Source organism: Antechinus flavipes, chromosome 5, assembly GCF_016432865.1.
Source record: "Antechinus flavipes isolate AdamAnt ecotype Samford, QLD, Australia chromosome 5, AdamAnt_v2, whole genome shotgun sequence".
NCBI classification, from domain to species: Eukaryota; Metazoa; Chordata; class Mammalia; order Dasyuromorphia; family Dasyuridae; genus Antechinus; species Antechinus flavipes.
This window is the reverse complement of record NC_067402.1, coordinates 201709537-201734851: the sequence shown is the minus strand read 5'-3', so window position 1 is coordinate 201734851 and position 25315 is coordinate 201709537. Positions and strand designations below refer to the sequence as shown.

The following is a 25315-nucleotide window of genomic DNA, read 5'->3' as shown; positions in this document are numbered from 1 at the left end:
CATCTCATTGCTGAAGATGGCCAGGTCCATCAGAACTGATCATCATATAGTATTGTTGTTGAAGTATATAATGATTTCCTGTCCCTGATCATTTCACTCAACATCAGTTTCTGTAAGTCTCTCCAGGCCTTTCTGAAATCATCCTGTTGGTCATTTCTTACAGAACAATAATATTCCATAATATTCATATACCACAATTTATTCAGCCATTCTCCAATTGATGGGCATCTACTCAGTTTCCAGTTTCTGGTCACTACAAAAAGGGCTGCTACAAACATTTGGGCACTTACAGGTCCCTTTCCCTTCCTTATGATCTCTTTGGGATATAAGCCCAGGAGTAACACTACTGGATCAAAGGGTATGCAGAGTCTGATAACTTTTTGAGCATAGTTCCAAATTGCTCTCCAGAATGGTTGGATGTATTCACAACTCCACCAACAATGTATTAGTGTTCCTGTTTTCCCACATCCCTTCCAACATTCCACATTATCTTTCCCTGTTATTCTAGCCAATCTGACAGGTGTGTAGTGGTATCTCAGAGTTGTCTTAATTTGCATGTCTCTGATTAATAATGACTTGGAGCATCTTTTCATATGACTAGAAATAGTTTCAATTTCTTTGTCTGAGAATTGTCTGTTCATATCCTTTGACCATTTATCAATTGGAGAATGGCTTAATTTTTTATAAATTAGAGTCAATTTTCTATATATTTTGAAAATGAGGCCGTTATCAGAACCTTTGACTGTAAAAAATATTTTCCCAGTTTATTGCTTCCCTTCTAATCTTGTCTGCATTAGTTTTGTTTGTACAAAAACTTTTCAGTTTGATATAATCAAAATTTTCTATTTTGTGATCAGTAATGCTCTTTAGTTCTTCTTTAGTCATAAATTCCTTTCCCTTCCACAGTTCTGAGAGATAAACTATCCTTATACAGATAATTCTTAAACAACATTATGAAAAAAAGATTTTATGTTTTAAATATGGATTTATGTTTCATATTTCAAACAGGATATGGGAGCAAGAGGGAATGAGGACTCTTAAAACCAATGATGTATCATGTTAACTGGGGCAAAACAACCTCAACCTTATTCCTCTAAGTCTTAGTTTCCCCATTTTGTAAGTTGAAGGGCTTAAACTTGATCACCTAATGCTTGTTTTTTCTAATTATAAGATTTTATAATTAATTTTTGAGTATGTATACTGGGAGCATAGAGAAGTTTTTAAACCTCTGGTTTCTTTGTACTAATGATTGATTAGCCATCTCACTAACATTAGAATCTTAATATTCATGTAAAATAAAAGGGATAATCTGGACAGTTACATTAGCGTTTTTGTAGTATTTTATATTAATGTTTTTCATTACCCTCTTTTGTGTGATTTTATTCAATTAGTTTTTGTATCTCCTTTTTCGATTTGATTAATTCTACTTTTCAAGGTGTTGTTTTCTTCAGTGGATTTTTTTTTTTAAGGAATTGATTTCTTTAGTGGATTTTTTTTATTTGGCTGGTTATAGTATTTAGGAAACTGTTTTCTTCAGTCAATTTTTCCTTCCTTTTTCAAGCTGATTATTCTCTCTCCTGCATACTACTCATTTCTTTTCTTATTTTTTTCTACCTCTCTTATTTGCATTTTAAAGTCTTTCATGAGCATTTCCAAGAAGTTCTTTGGGCTTGGGATCAAGGCATATTACTTTTTGAGATTTCCTCTGTGGGCATTCTGTCCTCATCTGAGTTGGTGTTTTGATCTTCCTTGTTTCTATGGTTAAGGTTCTTTTCTACTTCTTATTCATTTAGTTTCCTTTTCTTTTTTAATTTCTTCTTGGTACCTTTTATGATCTAGCTTTGCTCCTGGGCTACACTGTCTGCTGTCCCAAGCTTTCTGTGCACCTCTGAGCCTTGGCTTTGATCACAGGAGCCCCTTGGGTTTGGTGTCTCAGTCACAGCAGAGGGTAATGTTCTTTCCAGGAAACAGCCTGATTTCCCAGAATTTGCCTTCTGAGCTAGGGCTAGAAGCCACCCCACTAGTCTGCTCTGCTACTGAGCTAGAACCAACAGTTTCAGTTGCTGATCTTCTGTGATTAATATCCTTTCATTGACTTTCCAAGAGTCTGTCTAAATTGGACTGAACACCCTTTTCACCCCAGTGAAACTAACCTTTCTTGAAGTTTTTCCAGTTTATCTTCAGCTGGAGAGTGTTTCCATTCCATCAAACTCTATTCAGAGATTTGGGTCCATATTGTTTTAGAGGGAAACTGGGAGAGCGCAATCAATTTGCTGGCTTCACTCTTCCATCTTGGTCAATAAAAAATTCTCATTACCCTCTTTTGAAGAAAAGATTATTTACTTGAAATACTTAGCAATCAAGTCAAAGCTGAGATAAAAAAATATATTTGTATTCCATTTTTGATTTTTTTAAATAGAAAGCTTAGGAAAATCTACTTATTCATAAGAGAGTAAAAAAAAAAAAAACTTTGACAAATTATTGCTTCAGTTCTATTCACTTAATGAAAACAAGTGTTCAAAGCACAACATATCACTGTCTCCAATTTTGTTTTAAGAATTCCAAGGATGAAGCCAACTAAGCAGTGAAACCAGGAAGCTGCTGGAACTCTCCCAGTTTCCCTCAAAAACCATGTAAAACCAAGTTTCTGAACAGAGTCTGATGGAATGGAACCACTCTCCAGCTCAAGATAGATTGGAAGGACTTTAAAAAAGGTCAGTCTTACTGGGATGAAAGGGGTGTTCAGCCCAGCTCAATCAGTGTCCTGGAAAGTCAGTGAGAGGGTCTTAATCACAGCAGATAAGCAACTGAGACACTTAATTCTGGATCAGTAGCAGGGCAGACCAGTAGGGCAGTCTCCAATCCCATATCAGAAGGCAAATTTTGGGAAACCAGGTGGTTTCCTGGAAAGAGCAGATAGGGCTACCCTCTGTGGTGAGTCAGATACCAAACGCAAGGGGCCCTATGCTTAAAGCCAAGGCTCAGAGTGGTACAGGAAGCTTGTGATGACACCTTCTGTACCCCAGGAGCAGTGATTGACTTCAGAAGTCACAAAATAGGAAGAAAAAAAGAAAATGAGCAAGAAACAGAAAAGAAAGCTATTATGATGACAAGCAAGATAAAAACTACCAATTCAGACAAAGGACAAAATGTCCACAGATGAAATCTCAAAGAGTGATATGAATTGGTTTCAAGAGCAAAGAGACCTTGGAAATGTTCATAAAAGACTTTAAAAGGCCAAGAAAAAAAATAGATGAAAAAAAAAATGAGAAAAGAAATGAGGACTATGCAAGAGATTGTCAACAGCTTGGAAAAGGAAGGAAAAAAAAATCCAGGGAAGAAATCAATTCCTTAAACACAATTAGCCAAATGCAAAAAAAAAAAAAAATCCACTAAAGAAAATCATTAAAAAACAACAGACAAAATTTTTAAAAATCCACCAAAGAAATCAACTCCAATATTGTTTTAAATAATTAAAAATATCTTTATTATCTTAATAAAATATTTAGAATTTGACATATTTTCTGAAAATGCTCACCTTTTTCCTTAGCCTTGAGTTCTAGAGCAATAAGGAACAGGACTTTCTAGCTCCAATGGCACTATTCAGGTTGCCAAAATATAAGTTTGTTATAACAAACAACCCAGAATTTGCCTTCTGAACTGGAACTGGAAGTTGTCCCACTGGCCTGCTCTGCTACTAAGCCAGGACTGCGGTTCTCAGTTGCTCATCTACTATATTTAAGATCCTCTCACTGACTTTCCCAGACACCATCTGAGCAAAAGGCACCTTTGCTTTCTGTTTCTCCCCAGTTTCATTGCTTTTCTAGTTATTTCCTCCAGAAATCTCATTTGAGTTTTAGAATTATGAAAGTATTTGTAGACAGGAAGGAAGCAATCAGGAGAAAGAGAAGCACAGTTTGGCCTTTATTCCTGCTTCCTGCATATTATCTGGACCATTTCTGCTAGACATAGGACACCTTCTTTTCTGGTTAACATCTAAAGACCTCAATTCAGGCCTTGTGCTGTTAGATTCTATGACTTTATTCCTGGTGTCCTCAAACAAAATCTATATCTTTATTCTTATCTTGGATGGAAAAAAAGATTAACTCTGATTTTTCCTTAGATTTCCTTATTCTGAGGTTCTTTGTTGGAGTAGCTCTGGGAGAGACCTGGGCTATAGTGTTACCTCCACTGCTTTAAAAAAAGTATCTTGCCTTCATGCCTACATGAGTTGGGATTTGCTAACGTTTGCCATTCTCTCCTGTTGTCATAGTTGTAGGTCACTTTTCTTCATGGTTAAACTAGTACCATCACATTTTAAGAATAAAGCTTTCTTCTAAAATGAAAGATCCAAGAAATTCATTTTCATCAACTAACATTTCAAACTAATTTTCATTAGTTTATTCAATCTCAGCTCTCTTTGTCCCTTTGAGACTGTGTGACAGTTTTTTTTGAAACTAGATATTACTCAAATTACTGTTATTAGTAAATGAAAGACTGGACTCCCCAAATCAATCATTTGTGGGACAAAATCAGCTTAGAAATAAAATAGATCTCCAATTGAGTGCCCTTGGGATCTGTTTGGATCCACTAAAATTGTTATTTTATTAATTCCTAAAGCCCCAAATTGTATTCATATCAGATTTTTGTCTGGACGTGTGATTTTATTGAGGAGGGGAATTCAGTGTAGAAATTTTCTACATTAATGAAGATGTGATTCTTAAGCTATAATTTATAGGCTTAGAGATTTGCTTGGGATTCTCAGAGGTTTGAGTTACTTGTTTGAACCCCACATTTCTAGTGTTGGAGGCAAGATTTTAATCTAGTTTTTTCTAAAACTAACTTAGGTTCTTTATAATGTCACACTGCTTCTAAAATAATATGTAATAGGGATAAATATAAAGATGTCTTGCCCCTTGGTTCAGAAAAAAGCAACTTCAAAAGCACAAGAAGTAGGCAGCACAATTAGACATTATTATTGTTATTTTTGCTGAGACAATTGGGGTTAAGTGACTTGCCCAGGGGCACACAGATAGGAAGTAAGTGTCTGAGATCAGATTTGAACTCAGATCCTCCTGACTTCAGGGCTGCTGCTCTATCCACTGAACCACCTAGCTGCCCCAATTAGACATTATTCTTAAAAAGATGTAGGGATTTTAATGATCTAATAAAAAGTCAATATGAGTTTGATATGGAAGACCAAAAGATTAATGTGATCTTGGTATTAAAAGTAAACTAACTTACAATAAAAAGGAAGCTGTAGTCCCAATGTAGTTTTTGTGTTCAGTTCTAGGTACCATGTTTTAGGGGGGGAAACCCTTACTAGTAACATAAAGAAGGTAATCAGAAGGAATCAGGAAGTCCTGAATTTAAATCTGCCTCAGACACTTAATATTTACTAGCTGTGTGACTCTAAGCAAGTCATTTAACCCCAATCATCTTGCAAAAAAAGAAAGAAAGAAAGAAAGAAAGAAAGAAAAAAAAGAAAGAAAGAAAGAAAGGTAGTCTGGATGGTAAAGGACTTCAGGGTCTTGTGAACTGATAGAAGGAAAACTTCTTAACAATTAAAATACAGAATTGTAGAAAGAGAAGAGTTGTTTTGGAAGTTTGGGTTGAATTAGATGTTTCTTCCAACTACAAAATTCTGTGATTTTGTGATCTCTTTTGATTACAAAGCACTCATTTAGTAAATCCCACCTTTCAAATTCTAAAAATATTTGCTATTGTAATGAAGTCTAGATATTAGTGAATTAGCTATGGTAGTGAAGTCTAGATATTATTAAAATACTTTGTTTAAACTGTTTAGAGGAAATTTTTTGAAAGAAGCAATTTAATACAATGGATACATTTAGAGGACAGAGTGAGAGGACCATAGAAATATAACACATTGATTAAAATTAACATCTGTTTCCATTTTGGACTAAATATATAAATTTGTTATACAATTAAATAGATGATATTTTTATTGAATATGCTCAGTTGGCCTGCTCAAAAGCGAGAAAAACAATTAGGTACCAGATAAGTTGTTCTCTATGGCAGCAATATAGGGAGTGTGTATACTTAAAATTGCCCATGCCAGTGACACCCAATAGATCCCAACACACACACACACACACACACACACACACACACACACACACAAAATTTTGCTCTGGCAAAAATTTTGGGAATAAAATAGAGAAATAAAAAATGTAATTGGATAAACTATTAAAACCAACAAACTATACACATAATATTCATGTGTTCTTTGTATATGATCTTTTTCAAATAACTCATTATCCAAAAGAAAAGAAAAGAAATTGGATAAGCCATAAATGAGCTTTCAAGACCAGAAGAATTTGGAAATGAATTCAAACATTTAGAAGAATATTTAGTTCCAATATAACACAAGCTTTTTGAAATAATCAAGAGATCTTATCTAATGCTTTTTCTGATACAGATATAATCTTAATACTTATACTTGCAAGAGTCAGAATAGAAGGAAAATTATAGACCAATATTTCTAGTGAATATTGATGCTTATTTTTTATTTTAATATTATGTTTTTAATGCATAAACACTTTAAATTTTTTATTTCCAAATTACTTCTATGTCCCTATTCCTTTCCCACTCATTGAGAAGGCAAGAAAAACAAAACTCATCACACACACACATATATGTATTTATATAGACTTGAAAAATATATTTCCAAATGAGCTACATAAAATTTTTCTGTCTATATATACTTCATTCTACACTCTGAGTCCATTAGTTCTCTTTTTTTTTCTGTGAAACAGAAGGTTTCATCGTGAAATCATGGTTGGTCATTGTGTAAATCAGAGAGAATGGACTATTGGTAATTGATTACTTTTATAATATGTTATTGTTTAAATTATTTTCAAGGTTATGCTCCCTTCATTTTGAATTAGTTCATAGAGATTTCCCAGAATTTTCTAAACCATACCCTTCATTTTTACAGCACATTATTCTATCATATTCAGATATCATAACTTGTTTAGTCATTTTCCAAGTGATGGGTGTCATTCCAGTTTCTGATTCTTGACTACCACAAAAAGATATGCTATATATTTTCCTCTTTGGAAAATCTCTTCGGGATATAGATCTATTAAAAGCATTGCTGAGTAAAAGAGTAGGCAGGATTTAATAGCTTTTTGGCCATAGTTCCAAATGGCTTTCCCAATGATTAAACCAGTTCACAGTTCCACTAATAGTATATTAGTATACCGAATTTCCTAAAATCCCTCCAGTATTTGTCAGTTTCTTTTCTGTCATCTTAGCCAATCTGATAAGTAGTACTTCAGAGTTGTTTTAGTTTGCATAATTATCAGTGATTTAAAGGATTTTTAAAAATATAACTATTGAGAGCTTTTATTTCTTCTTTTGAAAACTACCTATTCATGTCCTTTGACCTTTTATCAGTAGGGGAATAGCTCTTTTGTTATTTGACTTAGTTCTATATATATTTAAGTAGTGAGACTTTTATAAAATTTGCTATTAGGGTTTTGTCCAGTTTCTTGTTTTTCTTCTCATTTTGATTCCATTGGCTTTGTTTGTGAAAAAGTATCTTAATCTATGTAAACAACTCATTTCACTTAATATGAAATGATTTCATTTAGTCATAAATTCTTCTATTCATAGATATGAAATTCAATTTCTTTAATGCTCCAAAAATTTAAGTTATAATCTTTTAGAGTTTATGTTGATTTACATTGTGAGATATTAGTCTATGCCTATTTTCAGCTAGATAATTCTAATTTCCCCGTATTTTACATTGTGAAGTCATACCCCATTAGCTGATATCTTTTGGGTTTGATAAATATTAGGTAAATATACTCATTAGTTTCTAATTGGTTCCACTGATCAAATCCTTAATATCTTACTCAGTTCCAAATTGTTTTGACAATTTTAGTTTTATAGTAAATGTTGATATCTGGTACCCCCTTTCTTCTCTTTTCTTTTCATCAATTTCTTTAATATTGACTTTTCTTTCCTCCAAGATAAGTGTTTTAATTATATTTCCTAATTCTATAAAGTAATTCTTTAGTATTTTTATTGGTAAGTTAACTAATAAGTAAATTAATTTAGGTTGTATCAGTTTAATTATATTGAGTGAATATTTCTTAAGGTATTTAAATCTTTGAGAAATATTTTGTAATTTTGTTCATTGGTTACTATGTGTCTCTCGTCAAGTAGACACTTAAGGTCCAGTTATTTGATTTATTGCTCTATTTTATCCTTTTGTTTTCTAATTCTCTCCCTCCTTTATCACCCTCTCACTCTGCTTGAGAAAGCAAGCGATTTTTTAAAGTTTAAAACCTCTACTATAGTTTCTTTTCTATGGAGATGGATGCCATTTTGCATCATAGATCTTTTGGCATTATCTTGTATCATTGTATTGTTGAGCATAGCTAAATTAATAAAAGTTGATTATCATATGATATTGCTATTACTTTGTACAAGCTTCTCTGGTTTTTCTCACTTCACTTTGCATCAATTGATATATGTCTTCCAAGATTTCTCTGAAAGCCTTCTACGCATCATTTCTTATAGCACAGTAATATTTTAGCACAATCATACTGCAACTTGTTTGAGTATTTCCCAAATGATAGGCATCTATTCAAGTTCAAATTCTTTACCATCTCAAAAAGAACTACTATAAATATTGTGTGTGTGTGTGTGTGTGTGTGTGTGTGTGTATCCTTTTTCTTTTATCCCTATGGAGTACTGTACTAATGGTAGTATTACTAAGTCAAAGGCAGTTTGATAGCTCTTTGAGCATAATTCTAAATTGCTCTTTAGAATGGCTAATTCTGTTCACAATGCCACCAACAATGCATTAATGATCCAATTTTTCCACAGGTGAGGTGGTACCTCAGAATTAATTTGTACTCCTTTAATCAATAATGACTTAGAGCATTTTTATTTAACTATAGATTACTTTGACTTCATTTATTTAAAAATTGGCTGTTCATATCCTTTTACGGTTTATCAATTGTGGAATAGCTGGTATTCTTATAAATTTAATTTAGTTCTTCATATAGTTAAGAAATGAGGCCTTTATTAAGAGAAACTTGGTATAATGATTTCACAATTATGATTACTGTGTTTTTCTCTCCATCCTCCTTTCTCCATTTAGCCTTCTTTCTTTTTATTCTGAACTTTCTTAAAAGTGTTTTGCTTCTGACCACTACTTCCCCCATTCAGCTGCTCCTTATATCAGCTCCTCCCTTCTCCTATCCCCTTCCTCTTCTACTCCCCTGTAGGGTAAAATAAATTTCTATATCCAACTGAGTATGTATGTTATTCCCTCTTTGAGCCAAGACAGTAAGGTTAAAGCATTCCCCACAAACCACCTTTACCCATCTTTCCTTCCACTGTAATACATCTTTGATTTATTCTTAAAACTGCCTGTTTATATACTTTTGACTATTTATCAATTGGGGAATGACTTGTATTCTTATAAATTCGATTCAGTTATCTACATATTTTTTTTAAAAGAAGCCTTTATAAGACACCTATTATATTCTCTCCACCCAATTTCTTGCTTTTCTTTTAACTTGGCAGCATTAGTTTTGTTCATGTAAAAACATTAATAAAAATTATCCAATTTACATTTTGTAATGCTCTCTATTTCTTACTTGGTCATAAATTTTCTCTTTTCTAGATCTGATTGGTAAAATTTTCCATGCTTTCCTAATTTGCTTATGATATTACCTTTTATTTCTAAATCATATACATATCTTGGTATATAGTAAAAGATGCTAGTCTGTGACTAGTTTCTGCCAAACTGCTGTCCAGCAATTTTTGTCAAATACTGATTTGTCACAAAAGCTTGGATTGTGCAATTTATAAACAACTAGATTACTATGGCCATTTACTATTGTATATATATATTTAAATAGTTTACAGAATATTGGAATTAATTTTTTTAAATGTTTGGATAGAATTCTCTTAATGCAACCACCTGGCCTGGGAAAGGGGGTTTGTTGGGGAACTTATTAATGGCTTATTCAATTTTTTAAAGATAAGGTTATTTAAGCATTCTACTTCCTATTCTGTTAATCTGGGCAATTTATATTTTTGTAAATATTCATTTATTTCACTTAGATTGTTGGATTTGTTAACATAAAATTGGATAAAATAGCCCTCAATTTTTGCTTTATTTTTCTCTTCATTGGTGGTAAATTCACCTTTTTTTCATTTTTGATATGGTAATTTGTTTTTCCTCTTTCTTTTTTAAATCAAATTAAACAATGGTTTATTTTATCTTTTTTCATAAAACAAGCTTACTTTTATTATTAGTTCAATAATTTTCTTATTTTCAATTTTATTAATCTCTCCTTTAATTTTCAAGATTTTTATGTTGATGTTTAATTGGGGATTCTTATAGTTCTTTTTAGTTGCATGCCCCAATATTTGATCAGCTCTTTCCCGATTTTACTGAAGTAAGAGTTAGAGATAAAATTTTCCCTAAGTATTTCTGTAGCTATATCCCCATAAATGTTGGGATATTGTCTAATTTATGCCATTCTTTTTAATGAGATTAGATTTTGGTATTAAAATGTTTACTTTCCAATTAAATTTGTATCTATCTTTCTATGATCTTTTATTGAAAATAGTTTTTATTGGATTATTTTCTGCATTTAATATTTCTGCTTTTCTGCATTTACTTATGATGTTTTTGTGCCCTAATACATGCTGAATTTTTGTGTAGGTTTCAAGTACTACTGAATAAAGGTATATTATTTTCTATATCTATTCAGTTTCCCACAGAAATTCATATTTAACTTTTCTAAAACTTTAATCATCTCCTTAACTTCTTGCTTATTTATTTTTTTAAGTTAAATTCATCTAGTTCTTACAGGGGAAAGCTGAGGTCCCCTCCAAGTATAATTTTGTTATTTCCTCTTATAAATGGTTTTATTTCTCCTTTTGAAATATGTGTGCTATACATTTCAGTGCATATATGTTTTGTACTGATAGATTACTTCATTGTCTATAGTACCTTTGAGCAAGATGTTGTTTCCTTCTTTATCTCTTTTAGTTTTATTTTTGCTTTGTTTAAGATTATGGTTATTACCCCTGTTTTATTTTTCTTCATCTGAAGCATAACAGAATGTTTCAGTCCCTTTTTCTTTACCCTATATCTCTCTGCTTTCAAATGTTTTTCTTGTAAATATTATTGAAGGCATTCTACTATTCACTTCCATTTTGTCAGTAAGTTCAACCCATTCATAGTATGATTCAGTATATTTCCTTCCATTTTATTTTTCCTGTTTACTCTTCTGTGTGTTTCTTTCTCTGTTTCTCTATCTCTCTGTGTGTCTGTCTCTGTCATTCTGTCTCTCTTTCAATCCTGTCCCTCCTAAAAGCATTTTTCTTTTGACTCTGACCTCTCCTAATCTGCCCTCCTTTCTATCAGTTCCTGTCCCCTTTCCGTATACATCCCCTTTATTACTTCCCTATAGGTAATATAGATTTCTATACATAAATGAATATGTATGTTATTCCTCTTTTGAATCAATTCCAATGAGAAAAATGTTCAAGAAATGTCCACCGACTTCCATTTTTTCATCACCATGATAGTTTTTTTCCCCTATTTTTTCTCCCAGTGAAATCTTTTTTTCTCATGCTTAATTTTTATTTTATGGATATCATCCCATCAGAGTTAACTTATAACCACATCCTCTATAATTCTTTTTCTAACTACCTCAATAGTGACACAATTCTTAAAAGTTACAAGTATCATCTTCCTATGTAAAGATATACACAATTGTTGTATCCTTTTTATTTTCTCTTTCCTCTTTACCTTGTTATGTTTTTCTTGAGTATTGTATTTGAAAATGAAATTTTCTGTTTAGTTCAACCTTTTTCTTATCAATGCTTAAAAGTCCTCTAATTCATTGAATATCCATTTTCCCCTGAATGATAATGCTCAGTTTTGCTGGTACATCATTCTTGATGGGAATCCTAGATCCTTTGCCTTTTGGAATATCATGTTCCAAGCCCTCTAATCTTTTAATGTAGAAGCTCCTATAGCCTCTATAATCGTGGCTTTGGTTCTGCAATATTTGGATTTTTTTGGGATCTATTTGCAGCATTTTCTCTTTGATCTGTGAGCTCTATGAGTTTCAATATTTCTAGGAATTATCTTTTTGGGATCTCTTTTAGGAGATGATCAGTGTATTCCTTTAGTTTCTTACTTATCAACTGGTTCTATGCTATCAGGGAAGTTTTTCTTTGTAATTTCTTAAATGATGATATTTAAGTCTCTTTTTGATCATGGCTTTCAGATGATTCAGTACATTTAAGAATTACTGATATATTTTTCAGGTCAGTTGTTTTTCCAGTGAGATATTTCACATTTTCTATTTTTAAAATTCTTTTGATTTGATTTCTTGAAATCCCTTGAAATCATCAGCTTCTACCTGCCCAGTTTTTAATTTTTAAGAAATTATTTTCTTCACTGAGCTTTTATACCTTTTTTTTAATAGGAAAATTCTATTCTGCTTTTTAGAATTTATTTTTTGTTGTTCACTCATGTCTGATTTTTGTGACTCCATGGACTTATCTATGATATTTTCTTGACAAATATACTAAAATGGTTTGCTGTTTCCTTCTTCAATGTGTCCTTGTTTAACAACTGAAAAATTGAGGACAAATAAGGACTTAGTGTCTTGCTCAGGGTCACATAGTTAAGTGTCTATGACAGCATTTGAATTCAGGCCTTCCTGATTCTAAACTCAGTGCTCTACACACTGCACTGTCTAACCTCTTTTCAAAGAATTCTTTTCTTCAATGAATTTTTGTGCTTCTTTTACTATACTATTAATTTTCTTTTCATAATTTTCTTGTATCACTCTTCTTTCCCTAATTTTTTTCTTTAACTCTTCTAGGAATTCTTCATGGACCTGAGTTTAATTTGCATTTTTCTTTGTGGCTTCATGAGTAGTCATTTTCACATTGTTGTTTTCTTCTAAATTTGTGTTCTGTTTTCCCTGACGCTATAGTATCTTTTCATGATCAAGTTATTTTGTTGTTGTTGTTACTTACACATTCTTCCACCTATTTCCTGACTTTGAACTCTATATTAGAGTTGGGCTCTGTTCCCCTGGGTGGTAAAGAGAGACACAGTCTCAAGATTTAGGTTTTTTCATGCTGTTGTTTTCAGAATTAGTTCTGTGGCTTTGAAGAGAGAAAACTAAGAGGCATATATGTAGATGGCCTTCTCAAGGAGTTTAGCAACAAATGGCAGAATGTTGGATGTTAATAGGGATGAAAGGACCAAATGAGAGTTTGAGGATAGGGAAAACATGGATATATTTGTGGGCTATAGGGAAGGAGCTAACAATTGGAAAGAGTGAATATCAGTGAGAAAATGGGAATAACAGAGGGAGAAATCTGTTGGAGATTGGATGAAATAAAATCTTGACATGAAGAGATATGAACCTTAGTAAGGAGTAAGGCCTAATCATCATGTGAGATGAAGGAAGAATGAGTGACAGAAGGGACCTAAATGATGGTAGATGAAGAAGGAAGGAAAAAAGGGGCACCAGAAAGCCTCATATTTTTTTCCTATAAAATATTAAATGAGGTTTTCAGTTGAGAAGGTGAGAGGAGGTAGATCATTTGATAAGGGATGAGGTTTGGGAGAGCTGGTTGTGAAGACTGGAAGAATGAATTGATGTGAGCAACAATGAGAAATCAGTATAACAAATTTTTAGATGAATCATAACAATTGCATGACTTTTTCAACCTTTTTCAGCAGCATATGTGTTAAGAGCAAAGGTATCAGACAGTGGGAATGATCCAAAGCTCAGACTTGGCAGGGAGCAATGGGTGATATGATAAGTGGTCCAGGGACTAAGGAGAAGATGATGCTACATAGGTAAATATAGATTACACAAACCTTAAGAAGAGAGGTTACAATGTTTCCCTTTTGTTTTTCCTCTCAAAAGACAGAAGACAGTGTAACAGGAGATAGAACAACTGTTTCCCACTAATTTTCCTCCCCTTCTTCTGTCAGGGGCCAAGTGCACCAAGAGATAGACCTGCACAGCAGGAGTTAGAAGTCTCACTCTCCACTAATTTTCTTCTTCCTCTTCCAGGGGCTATATGTAGTAGGAGACAGAGGGAGAGTGATCATTCCTCTTCTCACCTGAGGCTGGAGATCAGGTAGGAGCAAAGAAAGTAGAAGTCTCACATACAGAGGGAGATGAAAGTGATTCCAAAATTCCACAAGAAATCAATATCAGAGTTGAGAATTTAGAATTTTATTGTCTCTTTCTAACATACTGAAAATCATATCATTCCTACACAACAACTGGGAGAAGGTCCCATGGATGTGACAATAATAATGGATAACAAAGAAAAAACAAAACTATTCAAGTTTGTTTTAATTTTGTTTTCTCTTTAATGATAACAAAATGGTTAATAGGAAGTTGAAAGTTACCTGTTAGTTAACAGTAAGGAGATAATAAGAGACCACATAACAGTTCTTGCTGAACTCAAATGACCAGGTCCATATGAACTAGTTTTGAAATCACAAAGACAACATATATTACATTTCCATTTTCAAATGTTATTATGATGCATGGCACAGTACTCTTTTAAAAATGTTTTTTCCTTTTCCTTTTTACTTAGTAGGCGAACTCTAAGGAATCAAATAATAGTCATTTTGAGACTGTCACACCTAATTGTCAGACACTGACTTTAGAATTTTTTTTGAGCAAAAACTAGTGAATCAGTAAAGTTAATGAGAGACAGCCATGGTAAGATAGACAAAGAAAGACAATTTAAAGTTAGAAAACATGAATTTTGCCTCTTACTGGCAAGCCAACTTCTCTATAACTGAATTTTTATTACCTACAAAATGAGGATAATTATACTTTTATATCCCCCAGGTTCATTGTGAGGATCAAATGAAATATTATAGATAATAAATATAATCTCTCTATATTATAGATATCTATAATACACACATATATATATATATACATAATTTTAAAATATAGAGTATTACCTATTATCTACTGATAAATGCAAGAAAATCAGAACATTCTCAATTATCTAAAAACATTTTCCAGTCTTATTCTAAAAATGTAATACTCACTTCATTGTTGATACTTACAAAAAGAATAGAATTCCTGTGTTTGCTAGAGCATAGGAAAGTCCTAAAATTCCACTGCCCAAAATGGAGTTGGCTAGATTAAAAATAGATATGCCAATTGAGGAAGTTCCTTCGATCTATATAATGAAAAAAAAAACAGTAAAAAAAAACAAAAACATATAACACATAAATTGAATTTTACAATACAACATGAACACAAAAGATCATTTGGGGCAGGAGTTTATTTTGCACTATATTTATAAAACGATACTTGTGATATAAAATATAGGCTAATACAATAGGCAATGTAATAAATATGGGTTTGAAAGATAATAGTGTAAAATAGTGGATATGAAGTCAGGAATCATGCCTCCATTTCTGAGCAAATTAGTTTCTCTGAGCTGCTTTTTTCATATGTAAAATAAAGATAATAATAACAACTACTCTTTGGTAAGATACAATGAGATAATAAAGCACTCTAGAAACCTCAAACTAATAAGTAAATATTAACTATTATTATTACTCAGAAGATTGTTATAAGAGTTAAACGAGATGATGTATATAAATTGCTTAATATACCTTAACATACTATACAAATATGAGTTGCTATCTAAGAAAAAGAAGGAAGAGAAGAGAAGGAAAGCAAGGAAGAAAGGAAAATAGGAAAGGAAGAAAAGGAAGGAAGGAAGGCAGGAAGAAGAAAGAGAGGGAGGGAAGAAGAAAAGAATGGAATGAAGGAAAAAAGGAAGGAGGGAAGGAAGGGAGAGAGGGAGAAAACAAGAAGGGAAGGAAGGAAGGAAGAAAAATGGAAAAAAAGAAGGAAAGAGGGAAGGAGGAAGGGAAGGAAGGGAGGAAAGGAATGAAGAAAAAAGGAAAGAAGGAAGAAAGAAAGGTAGATCCTTTAGGGGAATCACAACAATTGCATGACTTTTTCAACTTTTTTCAACAGCATATGTGTTAAGAGCTTTCCTGGTGTCAGGAATATATGTAGTGCCCTGTGCTTTGGGATAAAGTAATTCATGGGCAGTGGATGACTGATGTTTTTCCCTTATCTAGTGGCAAAACTTTGGCAAGATTAAGTGTATAGCCAATTAACTGTGTTGGTGACTCATTCTTCCCCAAATGTTGATGGTTTGTAACATGTCCTATACTGGTTAACATTCCATCAGGGCCAGCAACTTTGACTATTGCCATGTGGAAACTGTTCTTTGATAGAGAGCCTATATAATGGCTTAATAATATTCCAATCTTTTCAGAACACTATTTGTAAAACAGATCAATAAATTTGGAGAGATTTACATGGTTGGAGTTTCACATACTCTTATTAACCCTATAGGGTGCTTGTGAAATTCGTGAATTTGTGAATTTAGGTAAGGGAATTGTAAGAATTGTGTGGACCAAGCTGACACACTCTTGTAAAACTGATTGTACTTTGAAACCTGAGTTTTATTCTGTAAATTCCACCTGTTTGTCAATCCTGGGAATTGAGTGACATCCTGTTTCACATCCAGAAAAGTCCTCCTACTCACTCTCATCCCTTCCAACTCTTGAAACTCACTCATTTCCCTCTAGCCCAGAAAGTCTCTAATCATTCTTCCAAGTAGAAATCAGATCACCCAATTTTATCTCCTCAATGATATCCTGTTAATATTTTTCTTTTAATGCATAAAAAGAGGTGTCTAGGTGGTACTATGTATAGAGCATGGGGCCTGAAGTCAGGAACCTCTGAGTTCAAAGCCGGATTCAGATACTTGTTAGCTGTGTGAACTAATATGTCTTTTAACAGCTCTTTGCCTCGCTCCTCATTGTTAAAATGGGGACCCACCAGAGAAGGAAATGGAAAACCATTCCACTATCAAGAAAAATGTCAAAATATAACAATATAACTAATAGGCATGAATCCTAAGAGAGACTTTAAAAAAAAGAAAAAGGATATAGATATATGTACAAAAATTTAGCAGCTCTCTTCTCAGGGCAAAAAAATGAGAAGTTACCCATCATTTGGCTAAATAAATTGTAGTATGTGATGAAATATTATTGTTATGTGGAAAATGATGAGCAGGATACTCTCAGAAAAACCTGTAAAGTCCTCCATTAACTCAAGTGAAGTGAAATGTACTGTGTACAAAATAATAGCAATATTCTGGGATGACCAGCTGTGAATGACTTTGCTGTTCTCAGCAGTAAGTACAGCAGTCCACAAATACTCTGAAAAACTTATGATGAAAAAATTTATCCATATACAAAGAAGGAACTGACTGTATATGTATATTGAAGCACTTTCTCTTTACACACACACACACACACACACACACACACACACACACACATGTTTTGTTTTTGCTTGATGGTTTTTTTTTGGGGGGGTGGGAGATTTATGTTTTCTTTCACAACATTTTATGGAAATATTTTGCATAATGTCACATGTGGTATTTTCTGGGGTGGGAATAATTAGAGAATATGGAACTCAAAAGTTTTAAGAACAAATATAAAAAATTGTTTTAAATATAACTGGGGGAAAATATTGAATAAATAAATTTTTCAGCAAAGGAAGGAAAGTGTCACAAAAGTCAAATATGACTGAACAATTGAACAACAATGCATGTCTCCCCCTGTATTTAGGGTCTGCTGAGGAAGCTTGGCTCCAATTTGTTATGTAGTTGGTATGCATTATTTAATAAACAATGATGGGAATGGGGGAGGTGATTAGGAACTAGATCTTTTGGAAAGATCAAAATCAAACTTTCAAAACTTTATATAACAGAATTTATTATTTAAATAAACTAGAATCAACATAACCAAAGAAAATAAGGGAAAAAAGCATACATTTGCAAACTCTTAGAAACCCCCACAAAGTAACAATATTACAATTAATTGAAGTTAAGTAAAGTTATATACTAACTTGCAAAGGATAAATTCTATGGAATAAAAATTAGTTGGGGATATGATGAGTAAATTCAAGGCTCTACTCCAGGACAAACTTTCCAGGGGAATACACCCCTAGAAGTTTTTAAATCTTGAATTCCAAAGCAACTCTTGTTGGGGAATTTGATGCTGCCACTTGGAATCTCTCCTTTTCTTTCATTCTAGGTTCTCCATTGGAGAAGGAAATGACAAACCACTTCAGTATCTTTGCCAAGAAAACCCTCCTAGACAGTTCTGATCATGACTGAATGGATAACTACAATTAATTGTGGCATCAAATGCAAAAAAAAAAAAGCCAGAAAATTGCATGGATCAGAGAAAACTGTTACATTCCAGTCCAAGAATTTATTAGTTGTGTGATTGCTTGCTTAGGCAAATGATTTTATCTCTATTTACCTCAGTGATCTGATCAGTAGAGAGGAAAATGATATCCATTTTCTAGGATTGTTGTGAGGATGAAAGCTGAATAGTGATTGTGAAGTGCTTGGGAGATGTTAAATTAAGTATATTAATTAATAGATTGATACTGTAACATTGCAAATTTATATAAGGATGTAAGAGTGAAAAATATCATTTTAATCATTAATCATTTAATCAAATTAATTTAATAATATCATTTTAATCATAATAATTAATCATTTGTGATAAATGACATAGAGACAATATTTTCCTATTATTGTTATCCTTTGTACATGAAGGGGACTAAACTGACTTGATGTTGGAGTCAATGTACAACATGTCTGGCTGTGCTTGATCAGACCACTATGAACTTACAAGGCTCTACCACAAATTGGGCACAAATAATCCATATGAACATTTGAAGAGGAGAGGTCTCTAAATCTTTACTTTTGAACTACTGCATTTTTGCTTTGCTTGTAGAGCACAGCGTCTTTTTTGATGAGGGCATGCCGTACTGGATGGTGCTATTTCAGTGCCTCCTATGTCTCACAGTCAATGCAAAAGTTCTTCAGAGAGACCCTGTGAGTGTCTGACCATGAGTTCTCTGTAAAATAGTCTTTTGAGCAAATATATATTTTGCCTTAGAATAATGTGGCAGGTCAGTGGAGTCTGAATGGTGTGGATAAGTTCACTTGCCTCAGTATACTTTCCGGGGATGTACACCCAGATGATGAAGCTCCAAAAAGTGCAAGAAAGAGGCGGTATTATGGTTATCTATCACACTACAGAGTCATTGTGCTGAACTCTTGGAATATCTGTGAAATAAAGACGGTCTACCAATGCCATATCAGAAAAAATAAACTGCTTCCATTTGAATTGTCTTAGGAAGTATCTGAAGATCAGCTGGCAAGAAAAGGTAATGGGCATTTGAGGTCCTTTCTTGAGCTGAATTATAAGAATTCAAATTGTCCTGCAGAGAGCATAATTCCAATAGATTAGCTACATTGTTTGAAATCCAAACATAGATTTGTCTAAAAGATTATATCCTTCTAAGGGGAGCAGAGGAATTCATTTTCTTAAGAACAAAGTAAATATGTGATGTAAAAGTTTTCTAATTAAATGGAATAGTAAATTTTGGAAAAGTAACAGGATTAGACTATTTTCTCTGAGAACTACATACATTTGATGGACTTCCAAAAGAATTTGGTAAGGAAATTCAGACTTTGAGTATGATTTAGTAATAAGCTTTCAGAATTTGATTAAGGATTTTATATATAAAATTGCAATGATAATTGTAAAAAAAAAAGTGAAATTATTTTCCAATTTTAAAGTATCTGATAATTTTAAAAAACAGAAGTGTTCATCAGATTATTTAATCTTCCATTCTGGTTTAGATTCTGTCAATTATTTTCTTTTAATACATAAAAATCTGTCTTTGTATTTAGGGTCCAGTACAAGTTGAAGAGGCCTAGTTCTGATTTGTTATACAATTGGCATGTACTGCTTAATAAATTGATATGGTCAGAACCTTGACCCTTTTTTTCAGTTATTTCAAATTTCATTTGTCACATAAGACATATTAAGGTGGCCAGACTGTGGGAGGTAGTACATGGGTCTGGATGGTCCCCACTTGTACCTGGACAGAATGCTGAGCTCACCAGTTAGTTAAACTGACCTTTGTCAGTTCAGATATCAGTGAGTAACGCCATGTACCCAAGAATGAGATAAATAGAGGAATGGACACAGCTGTGAGGGCTGTATTTATCAGTGTTTGGGATCCTGGAAATCCCAGGCCAGCACCTAGGCCAGACTAATGGGGCTTAGGTCCTGACTCTGGGTTCTAGCTGGTCCTTTGGCTCACATCTGGGAACTTCTGCATTAGTTAAAGCTTCTGGAGTTTCTGGGGTAGGGGTCTTTCTGAGGAATTTCCCAATTGGCCACCAATACAAGCTGTACCACTGTACCCTAAATTACTATACCTGATCTTGATCCCTCAACTGCGTCTTATCCATCTCCTGCTGCATCTCCTTCGACTGCTCCTGCTCTACCTGCTGCCCCCCGGTTCCCTCCTGCACCTCAGGCTTCTCCTCCTGTACCCCCGACACCTCCGGCACCTAATGTAGAAGAAAGAAGAAAGTCAGGGGATTCCTTTACAGCTGGTACTGATAACAAACAGGAAATTAAAGATATGGTGACTAGAAGAACCACCTAGTATAAAGGCAGGAGGGCCTCTGGGGCCTTTGAACAAGGCAGAGGGAATATATGGGTGGCTTGTCTTTCCCAGCCAGTGATGTTTTAAGCATTTTACCAGGAGTCATTGCCCCCTGGATCATGAGTCCATTAGTTATTAGTGGACTACAAGTAATATTTTGCAGATTTATGAGTCTACCAGTGCTTTGTACCATCAGTAAAACCATTTCTTTGGCATTCTCTGTGTTGCTTGCTGCCTTATTTAAGGTTGAATTTCCTTCTGGTACAGGCTTGGTGCCTCTGATTGGAGCTGATAACCATCTTGGGTGAAGGGCTTTCCTAGTGTTATGAATTCCTTCATCTCTCCCTCCTCCCCAGACCATGGCTTGGTAATTACCAGGAGAGTGAGGACAGAGTCTAGGTGATGGTGAATCATGCCATCAGTGCTCAGGGCTGGGGAGAACATGATGGAATGAGATGGTCTGGCTACTGGTACTGAGGGTATTTCCTTTTCTCTGTGATTAGAAGATTCCATGACATAAAGGCTCTTTTGTCTTCCACTCACACTGATTCACCCTCCTGTCCCCCGGTCCCTGACTACTACAAGGAAGAAGCCGTAGAGATTCCCCTTAACGGGGGTGGTTGAAAGATCTAGGATTCCCTTGGGGATATCAGCCTTGCTCTGCAGAATGAGACAAGGACAAGGAGGTGGTAAGTAGTAGGGTTGCACTGGGGACTAAAAGAGCCATGGGGTGGGGAGGGCTTGTCTTTGTGTAGAATGCTTCAGGAATTCTGTACCCATATAAGTTCCAATTTCCCCCTAGAAACCTTGGTGGGAACAGATAACTTCTCTTCAAAACCCAGAAATGCTTTCTGGATATTGAACTCCCTTAACATTAGTGGGAGCTTTGTGAGAGAGTAGCTAATCTCAAATCAGGACAGAGATGTCCCTATTCTTATAAATCCATATTTACCCTAAAATTTCACACACTGTGAGGGAGCTTGTGTTTTATGGGAGCTATTGGACAACCATGACTGGCTAGAAATTTGACTATAGCTTTGAGATAGGCTTGGATGAAGACAGGAGTACTCTGACCATGTAGTACCATCTATGGATCCCTCAGGTCCCAGGTTGTCCTCTGAGTCCCACAGAGCATGGGCAATAGTGGGACTATTCAGATATCCCATGGGTAGCCTGGTGAAAATATATTATGTTTCCTCAAATGGGATTCTGAAGATATGGTCATAGAATAAAACATATTGGCTAAGTCAAGTACTGCAAAACAAAAGTGGTCAAAGGATTGAACCTCTTCTCTCACCTCTATAATATTAGATAGTAAGGCTTTAACCAGGAAAACAACCTTATTCAAATTTCTATAGTTCACAATCAGTCTCCATTCATCTTTGCCTGCTTTTTGCAGACCAGACTAGTGAGTTGAAGGAGGGTAATCACACCTTCAATGACTAAATCTTTTAGAATGAAATGTAGGCATTTTATTCCTTGCCTAAGCTTAAACTGTGGGATTTACTAATTCTCATAGAGAAGGGTAATAATGTTATCTCCCATTTAGCCTTTCCTATCATCAGTGTTATTACCTTAGGTTGGTCCAAGCATCCCACTAATGTCCTAGGACATCTATACCAATTTTGTACAAAGGGGTGGATTGCTCAGGGACTCTAACTACTGGGAGCTGTATCCTCCAATTTCTTCCATAACATGATCCACAGTGATCTGGGTAGTAGGGCCTTTCATTCCTTACATGGAGTTAGTGGAGCCTATATATACATATATACATAGATCTATCTATCTATCTATCTATCTATAGACACACACACAAATAGACATATAATATTTAACTATACATACACACATATGTATATAACTATACATATACACACATGTATATATAAAGCTATACATACACATATACACAAATATTAAAAATAACTACTGGGAACAGTATACTCTGATTTCTCTCATTACGAGATTCATAGTGATCTGGGTATCTTGGATAGTAGCATGTCTCATTCCTTATATGGGGTTAGTGGAATATGTGTGTGTGTGTGTGTGTGTACGCACATATACACACACACATGTATATTTACACATACATATATATATATAATACATACACACAAATATACAACATACATAACTATATTATATAACTATATATGTACACATATATAAAACCACACAATAGATACATTATATATATAAACTATATTGTGCGTGTGTATATATATATAAAACTATTGGGAGCAGTATACTCTAATTTTTCCCATAACAAAATCCACAGTGATCTGGGTGCCTTGGATAGTAGGCACCCTGTCTTCCTTTATATGGGGTTAGTGGAGTGTGTGTATATATACACATACACATATACATATATGCGTATACAGCATGTATGTACATATATGTACACATGAATATATATATATAATATATAACTATAGATACACACATATATAATTATAATATATAACTACACACACACACACACACACACACACACACACACACATACACACACGTATATATAAAAACTACTGGGAGCAGTATACTCTGATTTTTCCCATAACAAAATCCATAGTGATCTGGGTGCCTTGGATAGTAGGCACCCTGTCTTTCTTTATATAGGATTAGTGGATCCTATATATACATATGTATATACATATATACATATATATTCACACAAATATATATAATATATATAATAATACATACACATGTATATATAACTATATAACATATATATAACTATACATACACACACACATACACAATACACATATATAACTGCTATATATGTCAGAGTTGCCTGGGACTAGAGTGATCTGAAATCCGGTGGTCTGCTCCATACTCCAATACTGCTGTTTTCCAGAGTCCCACAACATTGTGAGTCTCATAAGCAGGTGATTGTCGTGAGGGGCCCAATGTCCTTAGAGCTGTCAGGTTTCTGTGGGGTCTTCAGAGGACTTTGCCATTCACACTTTGCCAGAGTTCAATAGCCTCTGGAAGTATTAGAAAGTATTAGGACTAAATCTTCAGGGGGCCTGGATTTCTTGCCCAGTTAGAGGAGCCCAATTCCCTTGCTCTCCACCATGAAGTACCTTGCACTGTAAGATGCTGATCCTCTAATCCTCAGCCTCAAGCATCCCTTACATGCCTTTTACCGTGCTCAGTTTAGGACTTGGGCCACAGGTCAGTGATTGGTATATTATTATTACACTTACCTGTGCCTTGTCTGTGATCCTCATTCCTTTGGATGGCAGATACCTGAGTCTCAGTCTGACTTTGGCGTCTCCCAACAAGGTCCAGCATATCTAAAGGGTCTCAGTTCCTGCCATCACAGGAAGGAGGATGACAGCCCCTTCCAGGAACACAGAGTTGCTTTCCTCATCTAGTTGGATATCCTTTCGTCTTTTCCAAGGCTTCTTCAAATAAGGTACAAAGTATTATGATAAAGCCACTACAGAGTGCCCGTCCATGACCTGGTTTAAAGCTTGACCTTCCTTTAAAATAATCCACTGGGTCTGTACTTTAGCTGTGATAGACAGTAAGGAAGGATGTGTAATATTCCACAACCCAGAAAACCCACAAGAGCAATTATAAAGAGAGATTACCCCCTCTGGACATCAGTATAATTATTTTCATAAGTTTCCCAGGGTTTTTTAGGTAGCTACTCAGTCATTCTGCATCCCTACATAAAAAAGCCAATTGTTTCATTTCTCTGATTTTCAGAATAAAGCCCGCACTGGTTTGTATTTCAAGCTAATTTCACCATGAAATTCCAATCCAACAGCTTCCTCTCCTAGCTGTTTTTCTAGTGGTGAGAAGAAAAGTTTGGTCCAGTTGCTGGGAGGTTGGATACCTTACTTTTTAAATTTTCTTCATCAGCTTCCTCGTCTTTCTAAAAAGGGGAAAAAGGGGCGGGGAGGACAGAATAAAGGTAGATATTCAGCATACCTCTCCGGAAGACATTTTCCTTTATAATTCTTTATAGTTGTGACAAGAAGTGGTTAGGAAATGCAATCACAATCATTCATCAATCTCAATAGATGTCCAGAATTGGCAAATACTTCAGGGCCCCAGCAAGTGTGGGAATAAGGGATTCCTCAGACAAAACTTGTCCAATTTATGAACAAAACTCAGACTAGGACAGTCTAGGAATTCAGCAGACTCCAGAATCCACCAGACTAGGAAAATAACTCCAGTAACAACAATAGTAAATACAGGACAATGATGCTCCAAGCCATCTTCCTTGCCTCTGTATTATATAGTAGCTATATTGGTTGCCAGGGTACCCAGTAACCAGGAAGGAGATACACATAGTTCTTAGAATAGTTCAAGACTATGGAGTGAGAGGGGGTGGTCTTCTGTTGGTGGCTGTCTGTTTTCCTAACGTCTCCTGAAGACATGTGCCTTGGACTTACATATTCCCTAAAACTACCTCACACAGGCTTATTCTTGCCCACGATAGGTTATTCCCACTATTGCCAGCACTGGGGAGATGCTAACCAATCCACCTGTGACTATGCTTCTGTGAGAGGAAGAAATATCTTCCCTCTCCCAACCAGCCAAAAAACAGCTTACCACTCAAGACACATGTTGTTATTGTTCAGTTGTTACTCCAACTGGAGTTTTCTTGGCAAAGATACTGAAGGAGTTCACCATATCCTTCTCTACCT

The 25315-nt window shown here is 34.5% G+C and overlaps 1 protein-coding gene across 1 annotated transcript in view; it reads right to left on the bottom strand.

Annotated features, from left to right (window-relative positions):
* The window catches only part of LOC127564916 (sodium-coupled neutral amino acid symporter 1-like), a 72722-nt gene extending 47849 nt beyond the window's left edge, over positions 1 to 24873 (bottom strand). The window contains exons 1-3 of the mRNA XM_052001765.1: positions 24594 to 24873; positions 20413 to 20547; positions 15131 to 15246 (exon numbers count right to left, since the gene is read on the bottom strand). Coding sequence (XP_051857725.1) covers positions 15131 to 15246; positions 20413 to 20547; positions 24594 to 24608 — 266 coding nt within the window. The 5' untranslated portion in view covers positions 24609 to 24873. The remainder of the gene's footprint in view (positions 1 to 15130; positions 15247 to 20412; positions 20548 to 24593) is intronic.
* Between the last annotated feature and the right edge of the window lie 442 nt (positions 24874 to 25315).